The sequence below is a fragment of the Beta vulgaris genome, chromosome 3, assembly GCF_026745355.1.
Source record: "Beta vulgaris subsp. vulgaris cultivar EL10 chromosome 3, EL10.2, whole genome shotgun sequence".
In the NCBI taxonomy this organism is placed as follows: domain Eukaryota; kingdom Viridiplantae; phylum Streptophyta; class Magnoliopsida; order Caryophyllales; family Amaranthaceae; genus Beta; species Beta vulgaris.
In genome coordinates, this window is record NC_079204.1 from 50,720,688 (window position 1) to 50,743,606 (window position 22,919).

The 22,919-nt window shown below is 38.1% G+C and overlaps 1 protein-coding gene across 1 annotated transcript; it reads left to right on the forward strand.

Annotated features, from left to right (window-relative positions):
• The first annotated feature begins 10,395 nt into the window (after nt 1-10,395).
• On the forward strand, nt 10,396-17,046 carry LOC104889353 (hypothetical protein). The gene is made up of 3 exons (XM_010674546.3): nt 10,396-12,554; nt 15,115-15,241; nt 16,289-17,046. The coding sequence occupies exons 1-3, from the start codon at nt 10,846-10,848 to the stop codon at nt 16,751-16,753; spliced, it is 2,301 nt and encodes a 766-aa protein (XP_010672848.2). The 5' UTR covers nt 10,396-10,845; the 3' UTR covers nt 16,754-17,046.
• Nucleotides 17,047-22,919: the final 5,873 nt, after the last annotated feature.

Genomic DNA, 22,919 nt, shown 5'->3' on the forward strand with positions numbered 1-22,919 from the left:
ATTACCGTGTAAATAAATGGGTCACTCCGGCCTCCTGCCCCACTTCGCTTAACTTCTTCCATCCTCAACAACCTGCAAATTCAACCATTCAAAGAAAACACCCAACATAACCCAACTTGAATCACAAAGTCATAAACTAAAACACTCTGCTAAAAAAATGTTAAAACTTCAAGTTTTTGTGTTTAAAAGTTAAAACTACACAAACCAAATTTTATGATTTAAGAGTTAAAAACAGAGCAAAATCAAGAAAGAAAAAAAAGAGAGAAAGCCCCAAAAATTGACTCACATTCTAAGAGCTTTACTAGTGTCAGGACTATCACCAAGTAGAAATCTAATGCGGACTTCCGAAGCACATCCACAACCAGACAATAACCTCATTATTGCTTCTTTTTTGCGGCTCATATGAGATGAGTTTGTTCCTCTTCTTCTCTTTTGCTCCACCACCACTGCCTTCCCTCCATTCCTTGCGCTTGATATCTCGCTCGTTCCGCCATTCGACAAGCATGAACACTCTGTGGTTGTTGTGCTTTTTGTGATCACTGTTGACATTGTTTTTGCTGGTTGGTGTTCCCACATTTTCGATGCTGGTTTTCGGTCATTCGAGCTCCGGTAGATTACCTTAGACCTTGCTCTCCGAGCTACCTGTTGAAGAGAAATTACTTGCATTATATTTTAACTAGTTTCTGAATGTTAAATTGGGAGATACAACATAAGACATGTGATTTTGTTATGGAAATTTGAAGTCATAGACCATATACATCTCGATTATTGTAATCATATTTCTGCTTTTTGTTACAATCAAGATATATAAGCATGAATCAGTTTGAAATATCTAAATGATTAACGATATTTACTTTGATTTTGAAAATAAAAATGGTTACTCATCTTCAGTGAGAAATTATTTGGACACAATGTAATTCTAATACGAGTGATTTGCTTGATATTTTCAAATTTGTGGAAATAAGAGTTGATTCAACCAATATTCAGTGATTGAAGTTTTCCTTTACAATTAGTGAAAATTAACATAACTTTGTTTGACTGTTCAGTATGAACTCAAAATACCTAAAAGATAAACTCGTATGTTTAAGCGTAATTAGCATGCACTTGCACAAACAATTATTGTTTCTCGTAAAAAAGTTCATACAATTTAAGAACAGAGACTCAGCGTAATTTTACTCAAAATTTAATCTAAATCAAAAGGAAGCAAGCTTATGAAGAAAAAATATTGAAAGGAAAAAAACAGATATGTCGAATCAATGAATCAATTAGTTGCTGTTTAACTTTTAGAAGAAGAAATTGAATCAAAATTCGTATATTATTGCAAATATTATCAAAATACAATTTGAATTCGTGAACAAAATCACTTTTAAGAGTTTCGTGAATATTTGAAGTTTCAATTTCTGAACAGAGCTTCAGATTAGATTGCACAACACTAATTAACTGTAACAATTTTCTTAATGAAACAGTAATTTTAAACTTTTACAACATGTTTTAGCTCTGAAATTCATATTTTCAAAAGAAATAGAAAACGAGCTACGATATGTACGAAATCAATTGAACATATTCAAAAAACAGAGTATTAAAGCTGTTACGAATTTCAGCTTACAGGACGACAAACAATTACGATTTGAATTCAAATTCATATCATTCTTCGAAACTTCAACTATAATCAAACAAAAAAAAACTCAAATTGCAGCAAAATACGTGAAACTCAAGCTACTATTCAGTTCAGCACAAAATCAAACCAATCATCACAAGCAATTCGGAATTCGAAATCAGATCAAACAAAAACTAAGAAATATATTAAAGTGACAGAAAAACAACGAACATTCTGCAGAAAACGACCTAATTCAAACTCAGAATCATCTATTCCAGAAGCAAAACCAGAGACAATAAGAGAAAGAGAGAGAAATTTGCAGAAAATAACCTTAAGCTGCATCTGACGGTATCGAGTAACAGCAGAAGCCATAAGCTTCATTCGATGAGATGAAACAGAGCAATCAGTTGTCAGCGATGAAGGACACGACGTCGTATTACTGCTATTCTCCATTCTATTGATAATCTCCAGTTCATCAGTTTTCTCGCATAATTTCTTCTCAGAAAACACCACATTCTCTTCCTCTAACTTAGAACTGCAAAAATCGATCAAATTCAGACGAAATTTTGACGAGAAACCTCGAAAAACAATGATCGAAGGAGATAAAATTGAGTTGCGGATTACAACGTAGCTGTTGTTGTTGTTGTTTTCGGTAGAATGACAGTGGTTGAGAGAAGCAGAAGAGCAGATGCTGCTGTGAGCTCAAGATTACTCGGAAATTCTTCCATTTTTGTGTTTCTTTCTCTCTCCTCTGAAAATGGCGGGTTGCTGAAAATAATTTGAAATTTTCTCTTTCTCTCACTACAACGGTTTTTGGTTACGTGGGTATGAAGCTTTGAAAATCTTGTAGACATTAGATAAATAAGGGTAAGACTTTAAGACTTAGAGTTTGTAGTCTGTAGAGACGAAAAGGAGCTCACTGACGGCTCATATTTTTTGCATTTCACGTGTTATTTACGGTTCTGAATTTGTGTTTGAGGTTTTTTTTTTTTTTTTACCATGAGAAAATTAGGATTTAATTAATTTTATATAATCACAGGACTGAATATTTGGAATGCAGCACTTCCATTTAATTTTGTATAATCGCTTTAACTTATATGACTTTTAGATACTCTACTTACTAAACTACACATTTGTATTAATTAGGAAAATTTGCACAAAACCACCTTAAGTTTTCTTTAGAAACTCCCACCTTTATGTTTTTTTTTTCCCTAAATTTTCACCTAAACTACCCCCACAGCTACCCGCTACTTCAACCAATACCTTACTAAACACTCATAATTTTCTTAATTAGCGTTTCAATCTGTAAAGAATGATGAGGTGTTACTGCATTATTACAGTACAAGGGTATGCTGCAGTGTAGTGGCTGCATTACTACTGTATAAAGCTGTGCTAGAATACAACTTTATCTTTCTCTCTTAATTTCTACTGGTTGCTAGATCCTAGGTGGATGTTTTTGGTTTATTGTACAGCTGTCCTTTGTTTTGTCATGTAATGAAGTAGGTTAGGGTGATGTAGTGTATATATATAGCCCTAGGTTGTATGGTGCCGGTTTTTGAGGCAAAGTAAATATACTTGCACAGAAGGAAAGAAAGAAACACAAAAGTTTGAGTCTTGGTTTCTTCATGGTATCAGAGCAAGGTTAAAGTAACGACTATTAAGAAACGCAAGATTCAAACTTTCATCCTAAAATGGCTGAAAAATCGAAATACAAGAAAAATGATGCTCATGAGGCACATCTGATGAATCCCTACAAGGATCCATTGTTTGTGGGAATGAATGAAAGTTCCACAGCAAGTCTGGGAACTATTATTTTCAATGGCAACAACTTTGCCAACTGAAGCAGAAATGTGAAGACTGCTCTTGGAGCAAAGAATAAGCAAGGAATGCTTGATGGAAGCTGTAAGAAGCCTGATGAGAAGTCAGAGGATTTACATAGATGGGTGAGAGCAGATTACATGGTTAAAAGCTGGATTTTGGCATCAATGAAACCTGATATTGCTGAGAGCTTGGTGTTTGTGGAATCTTCTAAGGAGTTATGGGAGGAGATTTTGGAAAGGTATGGACAAACGAATGCTCCACAACTTTTTCATTTGAAGAATGAACTCAATAGCTTGCAACAAGGTGAGCTATCTGTGAGTGAATACTATTGCAAACTAAAGGCTTTATGGGATCAAATATCTAGCCTCGAAGGGATACCTACATGTACATGTGGTATTCTCAATAAATGCAAGTGTAACATTTTGAAGAAGTTAATAGAATTAGAAGCAACAAACAGATTAATGAAGTTTCTGATGGGTTTGAATGAAGATTATAACCAAATGAAGACTAACTTTCTGTCTATGGATCCTCTTCTGGCTGTGAACAAGGCATACAATCTTGTTCTTCAAGTAGAAAGACAGTTGCAGATCTCAGGAGAGCTGAATATGAAGATGGAGGTAAGTGCAATGGCTGTTCAAAGAAGGGAGAAAAGCCTAGGGCCTCTGAAGGATTTTAACATGAAAGAATATAATGAGAGGAGGATGGAGAAGGTAAGGAAGAAGTGTGATTATTGTGGAAAGAGAGGTCATGTGAAGGATGAATGTTTTAAGCTGAAGGGTGCACCAGAATGGTTTGAAAAACTTCAGAAGGAGAGAGCTAATGTGAGACAGGCAACAAATGTTGAGAGAGAAGAAGAAAAATGTGAAGGAAACACACCTCTAGATGGGAGCATGGAAAAGGGAGAAACAAGTTCAGGAAGAATGGACAATTATGTGATCTCTGTTGTTGTTCAGGAAGTGATGAAGGCAATGGAAGAAAATCAAAGCTTCAGCAACTTTGCAGGTAAGTTGCTAGCTTCAAATGTTACTGTGAACTTTGTAAATAATGAAAATAGATGGATTGTGGATTCTGGTGCTAGTGACCACATGACAGGGAACTTAAGACTTCTTAATAATTTAAGAAAGTTGCATAGGGATGTGAAGTTAAGATTGCCAGATGGAACAGTAAAGGTGGTGAAAGAAGTAGGAGATGTGAAATTGAAAGAGGAAATCTGGATGAAAGATGTGCTTTATGTGCCTGATTTCAGAAATAATTTACTGTCTGTTAGTAGATTATTGCAAGGAAACGAAATGAAATTCATGTTTGATAAACATGGATGCACTTTGCAGGACCCTACCACTAAAAGAGAAGTGATCCATGGAAGAAATGAGCAAGATTTATATATGCTGGAAGATAGAGAGGAGGTAGAAAAGAAGAGAAGAAATAAGAGATTTTGCAATATGGCTGAGAGTGAAGAAGCAAGGAGAGAAGAAAAGAATGTGAAACTAGAACTTTTTCATGCTAGGCTAGGGCATATATCTTTGTCTAAGATGCAACACATTGATTTTTGCAACTGTAAACATTTGAAACATTATTTTTGTGATATTTGCTCTCTTGCTAAACATCATAGACAGCCTTTTATGCCAAGTAAAAGTATTGCAGATAGTATCTTTGATTTAATACATATTGACTTGTGGGGGCCTTACAAGTCAAAGGCTATAACAGGTGGAAACTATTTTCTGACTATTGTTGATGACAATAGCAGAGTAACTTGGACACATTTGTTGTGCAACAAAGAACAGGTGAGGGAGATTATAAAGAATTTTCTGATTCATGTTGAGAATCAGTTTCACACCACAGTTAAAACTGTGAGAAGTGATAATGGAACAGAAATATTGCAGAGTGAATGTGGTAAAATTTTCCTTGACAAAGGAATAATACACCAAACAAGCATAGCTGGAGTCCCACAGCAGAATGGGAGAGTTGAGAGAAAGCATAGATTTCTCTTGGAGACTGCAAGAGCCATGAAACTTCATGCTGGATTACCAGATTATTTGTGGGGAGAGTGCATTTTAGCTGCCACTCACCTTATTAATTTGTTACCTACAGCAGTTTTAAAATGGAAGACTCCACATGAGAAGTTGATGAACAAGCCACCTAGATATGATCATCTGAGAGTAATTGGAAGTCTTTGCTATGCTAGTGGAAGTCAAAAGCCTAAGGACAAATTTGCTCCTAGAGGTATAAGATGCATATTAATTGGGTATCCATATTGTCAAAAGGGATACAAATTGATGAATCTTGAAACTAACAAAATTTTTGTTAGTAGAGATGTAGTTTTTCATGAAAATATTCTTCCTTTCATAGTGAAGGGAGGTGAAAGTGAGATTCAGCAGGTTCTAAGACAGCGAGAACATAATATTCTGATAGATTCAGATGCAGATATGGTGAGTGAAGGTTTGCAAAAGCATATCCATGAAGAGGGAGTAGGTGACCATGGGAGTGCTAAAACTGCACAACCAACTGAGACACCTCAGGAAAGAGTTACTGAAGAGATAAGAGAGACTGTTGCACAGCAGCAACAGACTACAGACAACAGAAGGTCCACAAGAGCTAGAATGACACCACAAAAATTCAAGAATTTCATTGTGACTATGCCTGGGAAGGGAAATGAAAGCAAGGAGGATGCTTCAGCTGCTTTCATGAAGACTGATCTCACTGATACACACATGTATTCAAGAGATTATGTGGCATCCCTGAACAATGTGATGCAAATCAGGAAACCCAACAGCTACACACAAGCTTCTCAAGATGCAGGATGGAGGGAGGCCATGGACAAAGAGCTTAAAGCTCTTGAAGAAAATGGAACTTGGGAACTGACAGATTTGCCTGAAGGATTCAAAGCTATTGACTCAAAGTGGGTTTATAAAGTGAAATTTCGACCAGATGGAAGTGTAGAAAGGCTGAAAGCCAGACTGGTAGCAAGGGGAGATAGGCAGGTCAAGGATAAGGATTACAAACATACCTTCTCACCTGTGGCTAAGTTCACCACAGTGAGAAGTTTGATTGCTTTAGCTACTGTGCAACAGTGGGATCTTCATCATCTAGACATTAATAATGCTTTTTTGCATGGTTTTCTAGATGAAGAGTTTATATGAAGATTCCCCAAGGATACAAAGGGGGACAAGGGAAGGTGTGTAAACTCAAGAAGAGTCTATATGGCCTAAAACAAGCCTCTAGACAATGGAATGTGGAATTGACTAAATGTCTTGTGAACATGGGTTTCTCTCAATGTAAGAGAGACTACTCTTTGTTTTCTAGAACCAGAAATGGGAGAGAAGTAAAGGTTATAGTGTATGTGGATGATCTACTGATCACTGGTGATGATACTCAGGGTATTTCTGATTTAAAAATTGCTCTTGATAGACAGTTCACAGTGAAAGATTTGGGTGAAATCAGATACTTTCTTGGCATAGAAGTATCTCGAAATAGTGAAGGCACCTTATTGAATCAAAGGAAATTCATAAAAGACATTGTTCAGGACATTGGCATGGAACAATGTCTACCAGCTAAATTTCCCTTTCCTAAGGGAATCAAGCTCTCAACTGACCAAGGAGAGATCTTGGAAGAGCCAGAGGTTTATAGAAGACTCATTGGGAGGTTGCTCTACCTAAACTTAACCAGACCAGACATTTCCTACTTAGTTCAACAACTGAGTCAATTCATGTCATGCCCAAGAAAGCCCCACCTGCAAGCTGGCCTTCATGTTATTAGATATCTTGCAAGAACTGCAGATCTTGGGCTTCACGACCCTTCTAATTCAGCACTCAAGCTCACAGCTTAATGCGACTCTGATTGGGGAAGTTGTGCCTTCAGTAGAAAATTAACTGGATATTGTGTCTTCCTAGGTGGATCTCTCATTTCCTGGAAGACCAAGAAGCAAAAGACAGTTTCCAAATCATAATGTGAAGCTGAGTATAGGTGCATCTCTCACACAACTAGTGAGCTAGTTTGGATTCATGGGATTTTTTGCTGAGTTACAGCCTTACAGGTTCATCTTCCTACTCCTATTGATCTCTTTTGTGACAATAAAGCAGCACATTATCTAGCTCACAACCCAGTGTTCCATGAGAGAACTAAACACTTGGGTATTGACTATCATTATGTGAGAGACAGTGTTGAAGAAGGTTTCATCAACACCATCCACATCTCTTCTTTTCTTCAACTGGCTGATTTGATGACCAAATCCCTCAGTGAACATCAACACCATCATTTGTCATCCAAGTTGAGCCTCCTTCATGTAGCTCCAACTTGAAGGGGGGTGTAAAGAATGATGAGGTGTTACTGCAGTATTACAGTACAAGGGTATGCTGCAGTGTAGTGGCTGCATTACTACTATATAAAGCTGTGCTAGAATACAACTTTATCTTTCTCTCTTAATTTCTACTGGTTGCTAGATCCTAGGTGGATGTTTTTGGTTTATTGTATAGTTGTCCTTTGTTTTGTCATGTAATGAAGTAGGTTAGGGTGATGTAGTGTATATATATAGCCCTAGGTTGTATGGTGCCGATTTTTGAGGCAAAGTAAATATACTTGCACAAAAAGAAAGAAAGAAACACAAAAGTTTGAGTCTTGGTTTCTTCACAATCTTGTCCAATCGCTAATCGCTACCTCAAACGCTGGTACCAAACATATAATTTTCTTAAGTAGTGTTTTGACATTATCCAACCGCTATCCGCTACCTAAACCGCTATTGCCAAACAAGACCAAAACCTTTATGAACTCCCCACCACTTAACGGATTTTGCCAAACTCCGTTAGTGGTGGGACCCACATCAGTTATTTCTTTTGTTTTTCCCTTCAAACAACTCATTTTCCTCATTCATCTCTCCAGAAATGCAATTTTAGGAGTGCAGGAAGCTCAGATGAAGAAGCAGATAACTCTCTCTTCTTTAATGCAGATGTTGACTTCAAAATAGTATAAAATTGCAAATTGGCTTGAAGTTTTTGGAGAGATGAATGAGGGAAGTGAGTTGTTTGGAGGGAAAAACAAAAGAAATAGCTGATGTGGGTCCCACTACTAACGGAGTTTGGCAAAATCCGTTAAGTGGTGGGATTTTAAAGGTTTTGTAAAGTTTAGGTGGAAATTTAGGGGGAAAAAAACATAAAGGTGGGAGTTTCTAAATAAGTGAAAACTTAAGGTGGTTTTGTGCAACTTTTCCTATTAATTATTGTGAATTTTATAGCCTATGAAGCTACAAAAACAACAATTTTTCATTATCATGTACATTAATTTTTATTAGGACTCCTGTTATGATATTGTTTAGCACAATATGATCTTACATAATTAAATTTATATTAGGACTTTATCTTTTAGGTTTTATATATTGGACTTGGACTGAATAGGAACATAACATAAGATTGACAAAACTTAACAAATTTGAATAATCCTCTTTACAATTACATCATTACTCCAGCATTCCAAAATCTCATAAGGATCTCCTGTAATGGTACGGTTTCTAAACCAACTGATGCCGACAAACCTGCATATAGAAGTAAAGTACAATCTATACTTATTTCTTCGCTTCTTAACACAATTTCTCCGAATCTCCGTTCGACACTTACTTTCTTTGATGATGCATGCGCCTTGTGGCAACATCTTACAGATGGTTTTTGTGTTCAGAGCGGAACCCGAAGTTTGGAGTTACAGATACTTTGGAGTTACACGTTTTTTTTAAAGTGAGGGGTATACATGAACATAAATCATTTGTATTAGAAATGTAACAGGAGTGTCACATAACACATAGTCTTCTTTAGGCACGTCTTTTAATATATTTGTATAAATATATGGTAGTTAGAAAGTAGATATCAAGAATTTAGCCCAAATCAAAATGCAAACTCTTGTACTATCCAAATAGCATATTGGGCCAATTCTAAAATTGAAACTTATATTCCAAATTTCCAAGCACACCATCATAGAATTTGCATCATTATTATATTCTCCAAAATAAAGCAAATACTCCAAATATGGGTCGAGTGGAAGCTCAAATGGTAAGAGTATAACTACAAAGTTGAGAGTTCAACTCTCATTATCCCTTACTTTAGTTGGAAAATTATTATAGTGTATAATTCTCATATGCTCCAAATTAAAGCAAATACGCCAATCTCTCATAGAGATTCAATTGGAAACTCAAATAATAAGAGCATAACTACGAGGTTGAGAATACGATTCTCATTACCCCTTACTATAATTGGAAAATTATTATAGTGTATACTCGCTTCTAAATAAAATTGTCAGTCTTCTACTCATCTTGTGGAACTCCTACAATAATCTATGGATACTTCCCCTTATATTTCTTCTGATGTTGAAACGTTATCTTAAACACATCTGGTAGTTACTTTATGTCCCATGTCTTCATTTGATGTATAAAATTTGCAAGCTTAACGAAACCCTTTATGGCCTGGAACAAGCAAGTAGACACTGGTTTGCCCAGTTGGTTGATGAATTGCAAACTCAAGTACAATAACTTTCTAAATACAACTAACTATTCTCATAGCATGGATATGTATATTATATAAAAGAAAAATAACTATTCAACAACATAACTTTAACAAAAAACATCTGCTACATAAGATTTCAAAATAACATATCATCCACTCAACCAACATTCATAAATGAGATTCTTTGTTTTTCCACTTCATATATGTTCGAATAGTAAACTATTATATAATGCATATTGGGCTTGTAATTCTTCCGATCTAAAATGTAAACTAACTAAATTTCATCTTAGATGGAACAAACAAATCCAATATGCTCATTTGCACACACACCTCAAGGTAGGACATTGTAACAAAAATTCTTTTTATAGGTTACTCCCTAAGCAAGTAAGCAACTGTTTACTATTACCAAAAGTGGCAGCATTTAAACTCATGTCAGTGCAACTGCCATTGCCAGTTATGCAAAGTTGTTCGTTTCGCTATCATCAACCCCCATCACACAATAATAGTAATCACAAATCAATACTTTTATTATAAAATTTTAAACACAAACAAACAAAGCTACTCCAAACTTCAATAAAGAAAGACTTTTCTTTTGAGAAAAATCCCCAAAATTTCCCAAATGATTTGATTTGAGTTGATTTAATCAAAAGAAAAAACATTTTTGCAGATCAGAGAAAGCAAGGGTGAAACAACCACGGAACGCGACAGCTTCTCTAACCCACCAAACTTTCACATCTTTTCTCTCTCCTTTTTTTGCACACTACTGTGAAATCTTGCATTTTAAGCTGAAATTAGTAGAAATAATTGGAAAACTGTCGGCAAAAACTTGCTTTTTTTGAAGGCTAGAGAAAAAGAGGGGGTCAATATAGTCATATTAGAGTCAAAATTGGTGTGTATAATTTGCACAAAGTGTGATTTAATTTTGTGTAAAAGTGTAGATTTGTTCAAATGTTAGTCCAAGATCGAATACCCACAAAGGGTTCAGCTCCAAATCAGGCAAAATCGCAAGTAAGAAATCTCCCAACTTTACATCCTAGTAGATTTTCTGAGTCTAAGAGTCTTGATTTCTCAACATGGGTATCTGAAAATTTGTACAAAATATTTGCAATTTTTGTATTACTTGCTACTGTTGCTGCACTTTTCTTTCTTCGTAATGTGGGAGATAGTGCTGCACTTCTTTGTTTTGAGTCCAAGACTAGAGAACTTGAAACTATACATTTCCCTAAAATTGATTGGAATTCAATCAAACCCATCACTGATAAAGTTACCCCGTATGCGAATTTTCGGGCTGAGAGATGGATCATTGTGTCTGTTTCGGATTATCCAACTGATTCGCTTAAGGGTTTGGTAAGGATCAAAGGGTGGCAGGTTGTTGCAATAGGGAATTCAAGAACCCCTAATGATTGGAATCTTAAGGGTGCTATTTTTTTGTCTTTAGATATGCAATCGAAGTTGGGTTTTCGGGTTCTAGACTATTTGCCTTATGATTCATATGTTAGGAAAAGTGTTGGGTATTTGTTTGCTATTCAACATGGTGCTACTAAGATTTTTGATGCTGATAATAGAGGGGATGTGATTGATGGGGATTTAGGGAAACATTTTGATGTGGAATTGATAGGGGAGCAGGCTAGGCAAGAGATCATATTGCAATATACTCATGAGAACCCGAATCGAACAGTGGTTAATCCGTATATTCATTTTGGGCAGCGGTCTGTTTGGCCGAGGGGAATGCCTCTTGAAAATGTGGGTGAAATTGGGCATGAGGAGTACTACACTGAGGTGTATGGTGGGAAACAGTTCATTCAGCAGGGGATCTCTAATGGTCTCCCTGATGTTGATTCGGTTTTCTATTTTACTAGGAAATCAGGGTTGGAAGCATATGATATTAGGTTTGATGAAAAGGCTCCAAAGGTGGCACTGCCACAGGGTATGATGGTGCCTCTTAATTCTTTCAATACAATGTTTCATACTTCGGCATTTTGGGGTTTGATGCTTCCTGTTTCTGTTAGTACTATGGCTTCTGATGTATTGAGAGGTTACTGGGCTCAAAGGATTCTGTGGGAGATTGGAGGCCATGTGGTTGTTTACCCTCCCACAGTTCATAGACATGATATAATTGAAGCATACCCTTTCTCAGAGGAAAAAGACCTTCATGTGAATGTGGGTCGTCTGGTAAATTTCTTGAATTCGTGGAAATCAACCAAAAATAGACTGTTTGAAAAGATTTTGGAACTGAGTTTTGCAATGGCAGAAGAAAGATTTTGGACTGAGAAAGATGTGAAATTTACAGCTGCTTGGCTTCAGGATTTGCTTGCTGTTGGGTACCAGCAGCCAAGGCTGATGTCCCTAGAAATCGATCGGCCTAGGGCAACTATTGGTCATGGGGATAGAAAGGAGTTTGTTCCTAGAAAGTTACCTTCTGTGCATCTCGGGGTTGAGGAGATAGGTAGTGTGAACTATGAAATAGGGAACTTAATTCGATGGAGGAAGAACTTTGGAAATGTTGTTTTGGTTATGTTCTGCAGTGGCCCTGTTGAACGCACTGCCTTGGAATGGAGATTACTTTATGGTCGAATCTTCAAAACCGTCATCATTTTGTCGTCACAAAAGAATAAAGATCTTGCTGTTGATGAAGGAAAGTTGGATTATGTGTACAAGTAAGTTAATCTCATCAGAATCATCATTCAAGCTTCATTTAGTTCATGTTTTATCCGTTAGTAATGACTGTGTATGAGATTATTATGGAACTTGTTTTATAGTATTTGATGTGTTGGGTAGCACCTACATATGCTGGAATTGCATGTTAAATAGCATTATTGGGTGGTTTATATATGAGCTTTAGGCTCTGTTGGGTTCCAACTTACTTGACCTTTATCAGTGAAAATAAGTTAAGTTCTCATAAGTTCTAGTAAGTTCATATTAGCTCCAATAAGTTCAATGCCTTATAAAATAAGCTTCAGTAAGCTCATTAAGTTCAAATAAGTCAAGATAAATTTGAATAAGTCCAGATGAGTTTAGATAAGTGAATATAAGTAAAATAAAACTCGCTTTTAGTTGCTATATCTGACGCAAGAGTGATGTTCCTATGTTTTTGAGATATCCTGAGTCCTGAGATGTTAGTTCCAGATACTTTACTCATATTTTATGGTTGTCTTCTGCTAATGATGAAATATGGTCTCTAGAGAATCCAGAAGCTGATGAAATGGCTGGTTTTCTTTGTTTTGGCTCACTCTTTTTGTAATGTTTAAGTACTTTTTCAGCCTTTTTGATTGAGTCATTCTTTGGGAATATTCTTGAGCTTATTTTGGGAGCTAATGTCTTTTAGAGGTTTGGTTTGATTGTGAGACTCTTCTAGAAACGCTTATCGATAACACGAAGATTCTTTTAGGCAATAACTACAGAAATTTCTGCTGAAAGCATGAATTTAAATAACGGTTGTGGAACCACTTCCGTGAGCAATGTGGATGGTTTGTAATTTGTAGCTTTCTCAGCCTAATATCACATTCTCAGTAAGGTCAAAAACCTTTACAACGCGGTGATGCAGCTGAGTTTTAAAACCATGGCTGCAAGTGTCAATAATCTGAACTCAGTATACAAAATGTTACCTAAAACACCCCTAGTGTCACATGTGAGTTTTGTCATTGATGGAGTTTGGGGAAGTCAAGATGCATTCAACTTTACAACTGATGGTAATGACTGGCATGGAAAGGCAGTTTACAGAAAAATACAACATGATTAACCACCACCACCTATTACGCATCTCATTGATGCAGGGTTAGAGAAGATCCAGATGTATGCATACCTCTGTTAGCATGTTAGCAACTAGCAAGTCTACGGGAAGCTTTAACAACATGTTAGAATAAAGTAGGGAAGAAATAAAAGAAAAGGTAGAATCTTAGTAAAAATTTCTGCCGATGTGATGTGAAGAGAGAAAAAGAGAGAAGACACAACCCAAGAAAGGAACGTTGCAATTAATTTAATATTTAAAATAGAAAAGCAAACCAACTCGACAAAATATGGAGGAAGTAAATAGTACATACTACTATCATTCCTTGGAACCATCTTATGTTAAAAGGTTCTGGAGAGAACCTCCCTGTGTAGAGGGCCCATCATTTGGAAGTCTTGATACAAAAGATAGAAAGTGTTTCTCGATTTCCTTTGTTTGGTTTGTGAAAGGTAGAAAATAGTTTTCCCACTAGTGGAAAATAGTATTCTCAAGGATGGAAACATTTTTCCTCTTTAGAGGAAGATATGCCACAATTATCTCCCTCTAGTGTTTAGTAATCAAAGGATGGAAAGTCCCCTTCTTTTTTCTCTTCTCCAATCCATCATCACCCCTCCATTTTCTTATTTCGTTTTCTTGTTAACCTTTCTTCGTAAGGAGCCAAACTAAGAAAGTACTTACAATTGTGTTTTCCATTAAAAGTCATTTTCCCTTGCATAGTGTTATTCTGTTCAATCAAAAACAGCCTTAGGGTACCTTAAATTCCTCTCATGTTCATGTCATTTGTGAGGCCCAGATGAGTTGAGTTCCAATAGCGTTCCTCAAGGTTCAAAGTATCTCTAATTCTCTTGGAAAATTCATTGCTATCATTTCCCACCTCCTTAATGAGGCATATGCTGCTCATCTCTAGCTGTCTTTCTCTCACAAAGCATTTGCATAGCCAAACTAACCTCGTTTTCATTTTGGCTATCATAGTACAATTGTATGCCCAGTAAATCACCCTTGTCTCAGCCTCCGGTAACTTTTGAACTTGTGCACATGCAACTATATATTATTGCATGTAGTTCAGTTAGTTTGCTTGGAGGAGAAGCATTTAGGTGCAGCTATTAGGAATATAAGTTCTTAATTAAGAGTTAAGACTTGAGTACATGAAGTTGGTTGTAGAGTATGACATCATGATCGCTTTGGTCTTTGCAAGTGTTTCAGTTTAGTGTCAACATAGTGATGAAACCTCGCTGTATTAATTGTGTTTTTTCAGTATTGGATGCAAAATTGAGTTTAAGCCAAGATCTTTTTTCCCTGTACCATGAAATTGTTTTCAACTTTATAATTTGCAGAAGCAAGTTCTATAATCTCCCATCAGTTTATTTGTTTTCATAGGATCCTCTGCATGGAAGAATTATTTCACTTATAATCCCTTAAAAACTAGATGAATGTACTCTACGATACTTTGGCGACCACTTTATTGACCACAATCCCTATTTGGTTTACAGGCAGCTTCCTACAATAATGAACAGATATTCAAGTGCCGAAGGATTTCTATTTCTCCAAGATAATACCATCCTTAATTACTGGAATCTAGTACAAGCAGACAAGACCAAGCTTTGGATCACTAACAAGGTAATATGAACTGTAATCCTCTATTGTTATTGTTTTTTCTGATTTACATTATTTCATCGAGGCTATATATGTGAAGGGTGCTTAATGGCTATTGAACTCTCTATCAATTTTTTTCTTTTGAAGGAATGCTCTATCGAATTTTTAAATTGTAATGATATAGCATCTCCCTTTATGAGTCTTTGAAGATGCATCTTTGACCTATAATTTCTCTGGAACTCCTTTTATATTTAAAAAATTGGATCAATACTTTTATTATTTGAGTTGCAACTTTTGCAGCTCTCTAATTCTTTATATGCAGTACGAAAATTCAAGTCATACTTTTACATATAAAACTCCAATAAGTCAACTAACAAATATTATGGGAGGCAAAGAGTATGTGCTAAAAGTAGATGGAAAACTTCTTATGCGAAATCCTCCCTGTTTTGGCTATCTATATTTAGTAACCAAGTGTAGCATTTTGTATATTTACAACGTGACATTAATGATAGAATTTGTTAAAATTGTTGATTATACTCCTTTTAAATTGATTAAGGTTAACTAATTTCATTAGGGCACAAACGCCACAAAGAATAACATAAATTTCGTGAATCACATATTTGCAGCACAGCCAACTCAAATGACCATGTATTATCGTTTTTCATATAGTCGTTTGTTAATCGTTATTGTTTGTGCAATTTTGTGCTCTAATGAAATTGTTCAACATTAATTAACCTCAAAGAGCATAATTTATTGAAAAATCTATCAAGTGTTGTCATTAATGTCACGCTGTAGAATACTTGATGATACAAGGGCAATCCGATATGATAAGCTTTTTTCTAGTAATTAAAACAGAAGGCCATAACTCAGGGGTTAAGATTTCCAAAGATAGATTTGTTGCCCCCAACTTTTTTCTATCTTGTCTATTCAATCAGCTATTGATATGGATGATGGTGCTATGATGCAATTAGGCATAGCATCAATAGAAAATTAAAAACCATTTTTGCTGCTATTATTCAATTCACCACCTCTCTCTGTTCGTTATATCCAACAAGCTTAAATGGTGTTCAGGTATCAAAGTCATGGACACCTGTCTCAACCAACAAAGGTGATTGGTTCTCCAAACAAGGTGAAATGGTGAAGAAGGTTGTAAACACAATGCCAGCACATTTCCAAGTAAATTACAAGGAAGCTGCAATGACCAATCCGAGCTTCGTGGTATGCAGTTCAGAGCTATTCTTTGTCCCGAGGAAACACGTCGAAGACTTCATAGATTTAGTTGCTTTAGTAGGCGACTTGGAAATGCATCACAAAGTCGCAATTCCTATGTTCTTTCTGGCAATGGACTCACCTGAGAACTTTGACCCGGTTTTCAGTACAATGGTTTATAAGAACAAACCACCTTCTGGTAATACAACCTTGTATTCTGCTCAAGCACCTGCTGTTCATCCATGGAATGTGTCAAGTGAACAAGAATTTATTAAGGTTATTAGGGTAATGGCTGTTGGAGATCCTCTTTTAATGGAGTTGGTTTGATGCAAAGGACAAAAGCGTCTATTCTTTCACAGGAAAGTTGGAAATATCGAGTAAGAAACGGGAAGTAGAATCGCGTATGTAACAGTGTCAAATGAACAATTCTTCTTTCTTTAGCTCTTTTTCCTGCCCTCGAAGGGGGAGGAGTTTTTGTAAATTTCTTTTCTTTATGATTCAAATTCAGTGAGTGAATATTCTAAAGGAAACAGAGGGAACTCTGGTCATTCTTTCTAACACGCTTCGAATTATATGTAAATTTCTTACATTATAGTTGATTTACTTGTTTGTTTACCAAATTGGTTTTTCGGTTCTCAAGATCTGCAGTTTGTCATTAATCCGACAATTCGACTATCAAAATTATATGCATTATATAGTATTGCATCAATAATAAAATCTCATTCAGGAAGATTGTTCTTGATGGGAATTCATAATGCAAAGGGTTGAACTTGGACAAAATGGATAATGGATCTTTAAATACATGACATATATTTAGCTTGGCAATATGGTAATTGGCAGGTTGGGGAATGATTCTTTGGCTTCTGCAGTTCCTTCAGCAACATGGATTTTAGAGATTTGTTATATTGAATGGCTCTTGAAGAAGAGTTAGCATCGTCTACTGCATATCTTGTGGTATATCTAGATAGAGCGGGAAACATCAATTTTTTTTTTAAAAGGTAAGGAGAATTCCCTTGTAAAGAAGGGGGGAATTAGGGATCTTTCCTGTAAAGGGTGAGAATCGAATCCCTGTTACAGATGTGGAAGGAGGATCTTACAACCACTAGGCCAACATTGATTCTCAACCGGAAACATCAATATATTCAAAGGATAAAAATTATCCAACTGGAGTTTTACTTTTTGGCAATGGTTTGTCACTTTGTTGGCAGTTATTGGCACCAAAAACAAATTGAAATTAATGGCACTTGGAACAAGATCAACAACAATCACGGTGAAATAAAGACACATTATGCAGTTTCCACCACATTCTCCATTTCATTCTTCAACTCCAAACAAATGGAAGCAAAAATATGATGCTAAGAAAGCGTCGAGTGTGGAAAAGGCGCATATGGTCTTTTCCAATCTACCCATTTGGTCCATCCACACCGACAGCCTTATTTAATTCCATGTGTTAATATCTCAATAGTTAGATATTATATGGACTGATAGAATATAATCCCTTGATTATTCTATTCAACATAATTAGGTTATATACAACCTAGAAGGAGTCAATCTAGGAGCTTAACAAGGAAACTAATTTACAGTTACCTAATTACAAGGATTACACAATATTCACATAATAATATTTACATATATTATTCTAACACACCCCTCAGTCGAAGCGGGAGGAAGTCGGACACTGAGACTGTCACGAAAATCTTCAAAAAAACCAATGGAAGGCCTTGGTGAAGATATCGGCAATTTGATGTCGAGAAGGAATGTGTAGAACCGAACTTGACCAGAGCTACCTTTTCACGAACAAAATGAATGTCCATTTCAATATGCTTCGTTCGTTGGTGCTGAACAGGATTCCCAGAAAGGTAAATAGCACTAAATTGTCCAGTAGACCAAGGTAGCAGTCGGAATGGGCAGTGTAGCTCAAGGAGAAGATTGCGTAACCAGCAAGACTCAGACACAACATTGGCAACCCCTCGGTACTCCGCCTCAGCACTGGAACGGGAAAGAGTAGGCTGCCGTTTAGCGGACCAGGATATCAAATTGTCACCAAGAAAAACAAAATAACCTGAGGTAGAACGGCGAGTATCTGGACACCCACCCCAATCAGCATCCGTGTAAGAAACCAGCTTGGAGACCGAGGAAGAATAAAGATGTAAACCATAGTCCAGTACCTGAACATAGCGAACAATGCGCTTGAGAGCCTGCATGTGAGCTTCACGAGGATCATGCATATGTAAACAAACCTGCTGCACTGCATATGAAAGATCAGGCCTAGTGAACGTAAGGTACTGAAGGGCCCTGCAAGACTGCGATATAAAGTAGGATCAGCATAAGGCTCGTAGAAGTAGAACTCAGCTTGGATTTGGTATCAACAGGAGTGGAGGAGGGTTGCAAGAGCATCCAGCACGCTCAATTATCTCAGTAGCATACTTCTTTTGAGAGAGAAAAAACCACCTGCATGACGTTTGACCGCAATACCCAAGAAATAATAAGGGCACCCAGATCTTCATAGCAAATTCGGAACTCAGATTAGTGATGATGGACTTGAGCAAAGCATCAGAGGAAGCTGTTAAGATGATATCATCCACATATACAACAAATATGCCATAGAAGTACCCTGACGATAAATAAATCATGAGTGATCCGATATGCTGTGAGAAAAGCCAATAGTAGCCAAATAATCAGCAAATCGCTGATACCAAGCTCGGGGGGCCTGCTTGAGGCCATAGAGAGACTTTTTGAGAAGACAGACATGATCTGGACGACCTGGGTCCTTATATCCCAAAGGCTGGTACATGTAAACTGTTTCATGCAGATCCCCATGAAGAAACGCATTTTTCACATCCAGTTGGTTGATAGGCCATTTCTTAGAAAGAGCTAAACTCAGAACAGTGCGAATGGTAGCCGGTTTAACCACCGGACTAAAAGTCTCCCCACAATCCATGCCTACCTGTTGAGTTTTGCCATCACCTACAAGACGGGCTTTATGCCTCTCAAAAGAACCATCAGAGTTTTCTTTATGAGCAAAAATCCACATAGAACGAATGACATTAACACCAGGGGGGCGGGACACTAACTCCCAAGTCTTATTTTCAATTAAAGCATCATACTCAGCATCCATAGCTAGTTTCCAATTCGGGTCATTCAAAGCCAAAACCGGGTTACGGGGTAAGGGGGAACGTAACGTGGTAGAATGAAGATTGAATTGGTGCTTGGGTTTAAAGACACCCCGTTGACTACGGGTGATGGGTCCCTGGTGGGTAGAAGACTCAAGATGAGCAGGTGAGGGGGGAGGCTGAGTAGTGTGAGAGGAAGGCCGAGAAGAAAGACCGGGTGAGGGAGAGACTGGCCCAATAGGGGGCTGGGCAGGACGCGGGTCAGACGAAGGCTGGGCGGGGGACGGCTCAGACGAAGGCTGGGCGGGGGACGGCTCAGACGAGGACAGAGGGAGTGGGCCGCGAGGAGGCACCACGGCAGTGGGCTGGGCAAGACGCGGGACACGTCTGGAGTAGACTCGAAGGGGCTGTGTCGTGGGCTGGGTGGAGGACGCGGGAGAGGAGGAGCCCAAAGACGAGGGCTGGGTTATGTGATGGATCATGTAGGGAGATAATCCGTCATCCAAGAAGGAATAAGATGAGGAAGTAGGTGTGTGAAGGGATTGAAACGGAAACCGACTCTCATCAAATATGACATGGCGACTAATAATGATTTTTCGGGATGACAAGTCATAACATTTATAGCCCCGGTGGTGAGAAGGATAGCCCAAGAAAACACAAGGTGTAGAACGGGATTGTAGTTTATTTATGGTGGTGGAAGGAATAAGAGGATAGCATAGACACCCAAAAACCCGTAAATGAGAGTAAAGAGGATCCCGATTATAGAGAATTTTTAGTGGAGACTGAGAAGCAAGTAATTTACTGGGAAGAATGTTGAGGAGATAGGTGGCCATGGCCAAGGCATGATGCCAAAAGGATGGTGGGATGGAGGCATGAGCCATAAGGGTCCGAATCATATTGTTAATAGTACGAATTTTTCTTTCAGCTTTTCCATTTTGAGAAGAAGTATGAGGGCAGGAAAAACGAAAAGAAATACCATGTTTCTGACAGAAATCATGAAAAGGACCATTATCAAATTCTCTACCATTGTCACATTGGATATTTTTAATTTCCCGTTCAAATTGAGTACGAATAGAAGCTCGAAATGTGATAAACATAGAGAAAACGTCAGATTTCTTGGAAATTAGAAAAGTCCACAAGTAATTAGAAAAATCATCCAATAACACAAGATAATAACGATGGCCAGCAGTACTCAACACAGGAGAAGTCCATAAATCACTATGGATAATATCAAACGGAAAAAGAGTACAAGAATTTGACGCAACAAATGGGAACTTAACATGTTTCCCAAGAGGACAAGAAGTACAAAAGACTCGACTTATTAGAAGAAGTACACTCAATAGCATTATTTTTCTGAAGAAAAGATAAAATAGATGTCCCGGGGTGGCCAAGTCGCTCATGCCATAAAGATGGAGCTAAAGCTGCAAAGGTAGAGGGAAGAGCATTTGTGGGAGTGGTGGTGATAGGGTAGAGGTCACCATGAATGTCACACCTCATGAGACGCGTCCCCGTCTGATAATCCTTCACAGAAAACCCAAAAGGATCAAATTCAACAGAAACATTATTATCAGTGGTAAGTTTTCGAACTGACACCAAGTTTTTGATTAATTTGGGTGCATGAAGGACATTTTTAAGGTGGAGGGGCGGGTTAGGTGATGATAAAGTAGTGTGACCATAACCATGAATCGGAATTGAATGACCATTACCAACTAAAATGCCACGAGAAGTACTTAACTGAAAATAAGGAGAGAGAGAAAGTGTACCTTGCCCTGAAGTCATATGAGAGGTTGCTCCAGTATCCAAATACCAATTTCCATCAGGAGGTGTAAGGCCCAAAGTATACATAGCAGCTTCAATATCAGTGGGAGTAGGCTGCCCAGCAGCTGCAACATGCGCCTGAGGGCTCGGTCCAAGCACGCCTGGGCCTGGATGGACAGCAGGTGGCCTGGGAACAGTGGGCCTAGCCCACGGAGCTGCTGTAGGAAATGGGCAGGGAGGGTATGGTGGCCACGCCCACTGCCACGGGTACCCTCCCCACTGCTGCTGCCAACCACCGGCAGCCTGCTGGGACTGGTAATGACCCTCACCACGTCGGCCACCGTGGCCACCCCCGGAGCCACGGCCACCGCCACCACCACCACGCCGGCCACCAGAATTTTTTCCACCATTTTTCTGGCCCGATTGAGGAGCCCGATTAGAAATCTTTCTCCCACTATTGTAGTGAGTGGGGGGGCTCATCAGAAGAAGTAGCCACCATAGCCGCGGTGGTAGTAGTGGCGGTTTGCTTTGCAAATCCGGCTCCTCTAACGTTAACATGGAACGTGCTTGATAGAAAGGAGGAAGAGGGGAGGTTTGACGAATTAACGTACCGACTGTATTATATGCAGGCGTGAGACCGGAAACCAACTGTAAAACCAATCTGTCATTAGAAACCGGGGAACCAACGTTTTTGAGTTGGTCGGACAACTCCTTGAGACGCTGGCAGTAGGCGGATGCTGAGACAAAATCCTCCATGGATAGATGAGAAAACTCTTGTTCAAGAGCCACAGCACGAGAGATTTGGTTATCTTGGAAAATATCAGGAGGCGATTCAAGTAGCCATGGCGTAGCATTCGGCTCGATAATGGTATGAAGAAGATCCGTGGATATGGTGGAGTATATCCACTGTAAAACCGTGGCATCTAACGTGGCCCAGAGGTCCTTGTCGGTGTCCGAAGAAGGCGCGGCCGAGGGCTCCTTAGGAGCGATAATATGGTGGAGGACGCGATGAGACCGAGCATGGACTTTGAATAATTCTGCCCAGGTTGCGTATTGAACGTTCTCCATTTCAAGGAGAATAGGGATATTATTTTTAATGTTAGATACTGCCAAAGCAGGATGGAAAGAAGAAGAAGAGGATTTTGGGTTCACCATGATAGGCGGCGGTAAACACCAAGCAGCAGCGGCAGTGTGCCGTGAGCAGCGGAAGACGGGAAGAGAGGAAAGAGAGATTGCCTAGGGTTGGCTATCTGATACCATGATAGAATATAATCCCTTGATTATTCTATTCAACATAATTAGGTTATATACAACCTAGAAGGAGTCAATCTAGGAGCTTAACAAGGAAACTAATTTACAGTTACCTAATTACAAGGATTACACAATATTCACATAATAATATATTTACATATATTATTCTAACATGGACAATCAGGATAATTCTTTTTCATGGTAATATTTTTAATGGTGCAATGTTTTCAAAGTTCAACGATCTTAAGTGCAACAACTCATAACATTGCCTTCCAATGCAGGTACAGGGGTAAGAAGTGACCCCACCAACAATTCGACTCGACATGACTTATTTATTAAATTGTTGGGTTAAGAACACCTCAAGCGGATTA

Coding starts and splice junctions, on each gene's coding strand:
- LOC104889353 (XM_010674546.3), top strand. CDS start 10,846: ATGTTAGTCCAAGATCGAATACCCACAAAGGGTTCAGCTCCAAATCAG. Junction 12,555..15,114: donor AAGTTGGATTATGTGTACAA/GTAAGTTAATCT, acceptor TTTGGTTTACAG/GCAGCTTCCTACAATAATGA. Junction 15,242..16,288: donor AGCTTTGGATCACTAACAAG/GTAATATGAACT, acceptor AATGGTGTTCAG/GTATCAAAGTCATGGACACC.